The following is a 7,278-nucleotide window of genomic DNA, read 5'->3' on the forward strand; positions in this document are numbered from 1 at the left end:
TATGGAGGTTCCTCAAAGATCTACAAATAGAACTACCATTTGATCCAGCAATCCCACTTCTGGGTATCTACCCAAAGGACAGGAGAACGCTCAGTCAGAAAAGTGCTTGCACATCAATGTTTATTGCAGCATTATTCACAATTGCCAAGACATGGAGCCAAACTAAATGTCCACAAACTGATGAATGGATTAGAAAAGTGTGGCATATATACTCTATGGAATACTACTCAATCATAAAAAATAACAAGACCCTGGCATTTGATAGAAAGTGGTCAGATATGGAGGATCTATCTATTGCTGAGTGAAGTAAGCCAGGCTATGAAAGAAAGATATTGTATGTATCCACTTAATATATACCGACTATCCGCACTCTATGGTAGAGAGTGAAATATTGGAGGACATTAAAGTAGTGAAATTACTTAACGAGAATAAGACAGTGTGGAATGGGGGGTTGAAGAGAAGAGGATAGAGAAAGATAGCAAGAGAATAATAGAGAGGCAGAACGTTAGTGGGAAACAGATATGGCTTATTACCTGTTGATGATGACATGTGTAGTATTCTCAACCTGATTGGTCTGAGAAGTATTTCATGATGGGTAAAGTCTTTTCACAAGCAAAATGAGAAATAGTGATGGACTGTTTAAAAAATAATTGGAATAATAATAATACTGATTGGGAAAAACAATGAAAAGACACTGAATGATGAAGTGGGTAGATTAATGTCTCTGTATTGACTGTCATGCATGGCATTCCCTTTTGTAAAAGCACTGTAAAGTTATATGCAATCCAATGTACTATAAACAAGATTATGATGACAATAAAGAAAAATAAATAATTAAAAAACAGACTTTATATACTTAAGGCTTTGGCCTCATCATGATATATCAATGTTTAACTTATATAATGTCAAAGTAAAATAATTAGGATTTTTTTCATTTTCAGAATTTGATATCAATTATGATGTTAAATTTCCTATAGACCGACATAAGCAGGCCACAAAAATCATAAAAAACTGCCCTGATTTTATTGATGAGGAACTAAGGCACAGAGGCTAAATTTCAAAATCACAGTTAGTTAGGTATATAACCACAAATAGAACTACTTTTTCAAAATCTCTCCAATACATAGGCTACCTGCAAAGAAAAATCCATCTTTAAAACATGGTACCATTTTATAAAGTGGTAAGGTAATAAAAATTACAGGGAATTTTAAGGTGTTACACAAATTTTATTTTGAACTACGCAAAATATAACTAGGCCAAATTTAGCCCAACTAGTAAACAGCATTCGTTTTGGACCTGAGAGGCAGATGTAGACCATTCATACCACTTTGTTTTCAATTTACTTAATAATATCAGACATACAGTTATTTCTAAATAAATTTAAATTCTCTGAAGCAAATGTTCAGTCATTTCTGAAGCAAATTTAAAATTTCTCAGAGACTGTCCTTGAGAAGGCAGTGCTAAAGTTGTGGCTTTTTTTTTTTTTAATCAGTAATTCAAATTTCCCGAAAGAACTATGTGACTTTTTACAGTGATAAAAGCATAATAATATATCCTTTGCACAAGAATGATTTTTATTACACAAATTTAATGAAGTTGATTTCTTTGGGTACACATTAAGTTTAGGAGGCTTTGTGCTCAGGTGTCACTGGTCAAATGCTATCACAAACCTCAGTATATGCCTCAGTTTCCAGCCACCAATCACAAGCTTGTAAACAGATAACTTATACAAATCAGGAAATCTGAGGAAGGGGAGAACCAGTGGCACAGACTTCATACCCAGGGATCTTTTCCATAATAGTAAAGACTGCCTTCTAATTTATCTATTTGATCACTTCCTATAAGTGATGTTCAAAATTTGATTACACCTTTCTTACACACATAAAGATGTTTCTGCATAAAGTTCTATTTTATAGTTAGCATATAGACCCATATGCATGAAATAAATATCACAAGTGAAAAATGAAAAGGTATATAAAGATAAATCACTTAACATTGATCATGAAGTTATTTCGGTTTAAAATAGAACTTCATAAAATAACAAACTTAAAATATTTTATCTATCAAACATATGTCATGGGAATTTTGATGTCACATTTGCATTCACTTGTATATAAACTAAATCAGCATTCTCAGTAACTTGACAAATTTTGTTTCCCCATGCAGGAAAGAATGCTTTAGTTGATCTGATTAGACCATATTTAATACTTGTATTTGAAAAGAATAACAAAAAGAATATTAACCAAACATGTCCATATTGGCTTAATTTTGCACAGACAATATTTTACATATATAGTACTTAATATGTATGAAATACTAGCCCCCTAGTCGTTCTTTGCACAACTTTAACTTTTCAAAAATCATTAGTGAGATACGATTTTCACATTTCTTATATACATCAGTATACATCAGCTAAAGTGCAATATTTACAATATGTTGTTTCAGAATATAAATTAGAATTCTTAAGAACTGCTTTTTAAAAACAATGCTTTTTTGGAACCAACATATGGCATAGTGGTTACTTTGCTGGACTCCTATATAGTCAAAGGAGGTTCAAGTCCTGATCTGGTGGCTTAAAATTCATGCCATGCGCATGTGCACGTGTGCCCAAAATCCTGAGAGGAGAATGGAGGAGAAGGATCTGCAGTGTAATCAACCCCCCGCAGGGTGATTTCTCACTTTCTGTCTCTCTGGAGACATGTGCCTGCATGTACCGTACAGAAAAAATCTCCTTAAAAGAAACCAAAAACAATGTTTTTGTGAATTTACTCCTGGATATGCTTGATAAAGTCATTATAGGTGGACTAGTAGGCTTGTATTTATAAAAACACATATGTTCTTTGTAAAGTGTATGTATATATACAGAAAGAAGAAAAAAATTCATCGCTATATAAACAACAATCATCCAGAAGTCATCCTACTAAGTTCAAACCAGTGTGTAAATTCAGTGTAAAATTTGCTTATCAGGCCTATAATATTCATAGACTGCTGAATAAAATGGTACAAGAAATGCTTGTAAGAAATGTGTTACAAACAAAGATCTTTAAAGATAAAATCTGCTTTAAAATAATAATGGTCCTGTTTCATTTGGGAAGAGCTTTTTAAAAAAATACTATTTTTAAAGGGCATATTTCAAACAAGGCTGAAAGATTAATTTGAAAGGAACCACTGCCCATTCAGGAGGTTTTATGTTACCCAGGCAACCACATATAATAAATAACGTTTCTTTGAGAGATATTTCAAGTCCAAAACTTCTGCAATTAAATTGGTTACTTTCTCAATTTGATTTAGTTCAGATATCCTTTAATTTTAAGATATTTCCGAGGGTTAACTTTTCTTGATGAAGTTGAAGGCTTTAGTGTTTTTTACTCATTTCAGAGCTGAAAAATTATCTTTGGCTATATTGAATTGCCTTCGTGGTTATCTTCTTTTGAAGAGTGATGATGGACTGGTTTATTCCTTTGCATTAGGGCATAATGTGGGCTAGCTCTGTAGAGTGGTGGTTGAGTCCTATGCATGGAAAACTGGATCCCGCATGGCTTACCATGGCCCGAAGGCCCAGCTCCAGGGACTTCAAAAACATGCCATGCATATGTGCATACAGGCTTCAAATCCTGATAGGATGGAAAAAGGAGGAGAAAATACTGTAAGGTGACTATGCCCCACTGGGGGGAGGGTGCTGTCTGTCTGTCTCCTTCTCTGTGGAGTACATGTGCCCACTGACAATTAAAAAAATGAAGTCACCAGGTTATGAGTTAAAAGTACATCGAAGAAGTCTGAGCAAAATTCATGTTTTGTTGTAAACACTTTTAATATAACCTGAGTCTGATTTCAGTTCTCTCAATGTGAAAGAAGTCTTTAATCGTCGTCATTTCTTTTACTGTTGACATAACTCCAGCTGTCTCTCCTGTTTTCTTCTTGTAGGATAGATTTGTATTGTCTTTTAAAGAAGCCAGCCTGAAAAATAGCATTGCATAGTCACTGGTGTATAATTATAAACATATGACACATTGAATATCTAAACACAACCAATATTTCTTAAACTATGTCTCATGTAACACTATTCATGAAGGTTTTCAACAGATATAAATGGCACAAATTAGTGTGGGACACATTGGGTTAAATAAGACATTTTTGCTGTTAATACAAGACTTCTCAGTGATACATGCATAGTCCTCCCAAGATTGACATATAATGCAATGTTGAAGGTTTTCCAAATACTTTTCTTTTTAAAAAGATTATTCAAAATAGTGTTATAGTTTGAGTATTTGTTGAAAATAAGTAATCTTTAAGAAGGTGTATTTTCCTAGGGACCAGCAGCTAGCTTAATGACTATGTCGCTGGATTCCCACGTAGTCGATCACAGTTCACGTCCCGGATCCGGTGGCTTAAAACTCACGCCAGGTGCCTGTGCGTGTGTGCCCAAGATCCCGAGAGGAGAATGGAGGAAAAGGGAATGTGGCATGGCTATCCCCCCTGGGGGGGTGATTTCTTCTGTTTCTCTGTCTCTCTCTGTCTGGTGAGTGCATGCATCCTATAGCAAAAACCTCTCAAAAAAAAAAAAAGGTGTATTTTCCTAGAAAAACTTTGTTATTGAAGTCAGCAAAATATTCACTTAGTAATTTAAAAAGTTAACATTAAAATATTGAAATAATTAAATCTTACAACTTGGGAGCCATGAATTGACTTTAAGAAAATAAAGAATATTGTTTTATTATTAAGGACTTACCTTCCACATAACACATGAAATCAATAAAAGTACAAAAAGCCCAAGTAGCAAACTACTTGAAATAATCACTATAGTGAAATGACGTTTGGGTCTTTGATGATGTAGTCCTTCCAGTAGAACCTACAGGAATTAAGCAAAATTGCCCACCAGTTTAGAAAGAAGCCATTTCCTCTGAAGTCCTTCCATAATCTCCAATAATAACCGGAAGTAACCCCTCTCATTCTCTTGCTGATTCTAACCCAACAATAAAAAACACTGATAACTATTTAGCAAAAACACAAGCAGAATGGGCTTTATCCAAGACTGTTCCTTCATTCCATCCTTTTTTCACTGCTAAATTCACCTTGCTAAAGGTTTGTATTATTTCTGCTGCCAAGTCTCAGAGAAGTATTCAAGATCCTTCATGATCCGGTCATACTCAACTTTCTTGACTCAGGTACTCAAAAGGAGGTAATTATAAACACCCTTGCAATATTTTTTACCTAAAGTTTTTAATGTACCAATTAACAGAGCAGTCTTACGTGTGCAACATTCTCATTCTTGTTTAGTTCAATGACATTTGGATGTGGCTCTGGAAAAGCTGTTGCTCTAATTTCAAACTTGAGTGCTGAAGTCTCATCCTATTTAATAAATGAAAGAAACTCATTTTAGTCACAGCTTTATCTCCTGAAGACACATTGATAGAAATATATAGTCTTTTCTTACTATTTTGATATCTTTACAGTTTATCTTCCTCCTTTTAATTAATAACCATTTATAATCAACTACAATACAAAATGTCATTTGGTTCCAAAGGCAGGGTCTTGATATTAATTCATATAGCATCATGTTATTGAAACTTTTACTAAACATGACTATTTTAAAGTTAGCTTGGTTTAAATATTATTTGATAGAATATTATTAGAGGTAAGAAACTAATGTATTTTTTATTGGGATATTAAATTTTTGTCTCCAAAGAAGACCTTCTTCACCTGATAAATATCAGATCCATCTTATTGGATTTAAAAAATTTTTTTCCTAAATGAAATACATTTAGTCTATTTACTATTTTAATGGAAATGTCTGGAATAAATAGTTATAGAACTCAAATATAAAAGTCAGTGGAGGGAACCAGTAGTTAGCGTAATGGCTATGTTGCTGGACTCCCACGTAGTTGACCGTGGTTCGCGTCCCGGACCCGGTGGCTTAAAACTCACGCCAGGCGCATGTGCGTGCATGCCCAAGATCCCGAGAGGAGAATGGAGGAGAAGGGATTGTGGCGTCACCATCCCCCCTGGGGGATGATTTCTCGCTTTCTGTCTCTAATGTCTCTGTCTGTCTGGTGAGTGCACGCGCCCTATAGAGAAAACCTCTCCAAAAAAAAAAAAGGAAAGAAAGAAAAAAAAAAAGAGAGAGAAAAAGTCAGTGGATGAATTCAGATTTACTACCAAAAGCAAGGATGCTATAACCCAGAATCCATAGAGCTATGGGTATGCTTTACAGGTTAGAAAAGATAAGAATATATTCTTTAGTCAGATTCTTAACAGTCTGTAGTCAGATTTGTAGCAGTCTACGACCCTCAAAAGTTAAGAACTGTTCCAAAATTAACCATGTAGAGCTGAAAATAAACTACAAGCTTCATCTATATCTAAAGCAGTGATTCGCAACAGGGAGACTCTGATCCTTTGGGGGACAGCCAGCAATGTCTGGAGACATTTTTAACTATTAGGACTTGGGAAGTGGTACTTCCAGCATCTCATGGGTAGAGTCTGAGGATCTGCTGAACATTCTATAATACACAAGACAACTTCTGAACAAGACAGAATTCTCTGTCCCTAAATGCCAATAGTGGTCACTGATGAGAAACCTGGATCTAGGGAGTATAAGATGGTTAAGTGCAAAAGGTTAAGAGACTTGCTGAGTGTCCATGACTTAGTTTATAGAAAAGTGGAAATGACAGCAGACATCTCTTCTTTACCTTCCTCTTAACTACCATATAGTAATTTAAATAACCCCATTTAAAACATAACATCTACCATTTCCTTTGGATCACTATATGCCCTACACTTATGAAGTGCTTGTAAAAATCATCTTGTTTAATCTGCATCACCTTTGAGATAGAGATGTTGTCCATAATGAACAAATGAGGAAACTGAAAAACAGAACTCCAGACAAAACTCATTTTATCTCTAAGTACTCCTCATAAATATACATGCCCTTTTCTAGGAAAAAGTCCAAGATATATTTAATTATTCTTTAATTCAACTTTTCAAAGTTCATTATTATGAAAGTGACATTTTATGGTGTTTTATTGTTGTTGATAAATTGTGATGTTTTGTTTTGATTTTATGGAAGTTTTATTTTACTTTTTGGCTTTGTTTTATATTTTATTTTTAATAATAATTTAAGGCAGTTTGGAAAAAAATGTAAGGTTATGCGAAATGGCAAGATAGCTCATTTCTTTTATTTAACTCAATCAAGGTTTATAGGCAGTTGGATATACTTTCTAAAACAAATTTCTTAACTAAACCTCTTAAATATTTCATAGTTTAATTCGTTTTTTTTTTTTT

The 7,278-nt window shown here is 34.1% G+C and overlaps 1 protein-coding gene across 2 annotated transcripts in view; it reads right to left on the reverse strand.

Moving 5' to 3' along the window:
* Positions 1–999: 999 nt before the first annotated feature.
* ITGA4 (integrin subunit alpha 4) overlaps positions 1,000–7,278 on the reverse strand; it is a 94,865-nt gene continuing 88,586 nt past the window's right edge. For both annotated transcript variants that reach the window (XM_006151630.3, XM_027773108.1), the window contains 3 exons: positions 5,251–5,349; positions 4,730–4,849; positions 1,000–3,957 (listed from right to left, as the gene is read on the reverse strand). In XM_006151630.3, coding sequence (XP_006151692.2) covers positions 3,859–3,957; positions 4,730–4,849; positions 5,251–5,349 — 318 coding nt within the window. In that variant the 3' untranslated portion in view covers positions 1,000–3,858. The remainder of the gene's footprint in view (positions 3,958–4,729; positions 4,850–5,250; positions 5,350–7,278) is intronic.

This window comes from Tupaia chinensis, unplaced genomic scaffold (genome assembly GCF_000334495.1).
Source record: "Tupaia chinensis unplaced genomic scaffold, TupChi_1.0 Scaffold000322_1, whole genome shotgun sequence".
Lineage (NCBI taxonomy): Eukaryota > Metazoa > Chordata > Mammalia > Scandentia > Tupaiidae > Tupaia > Tupaia belangeri.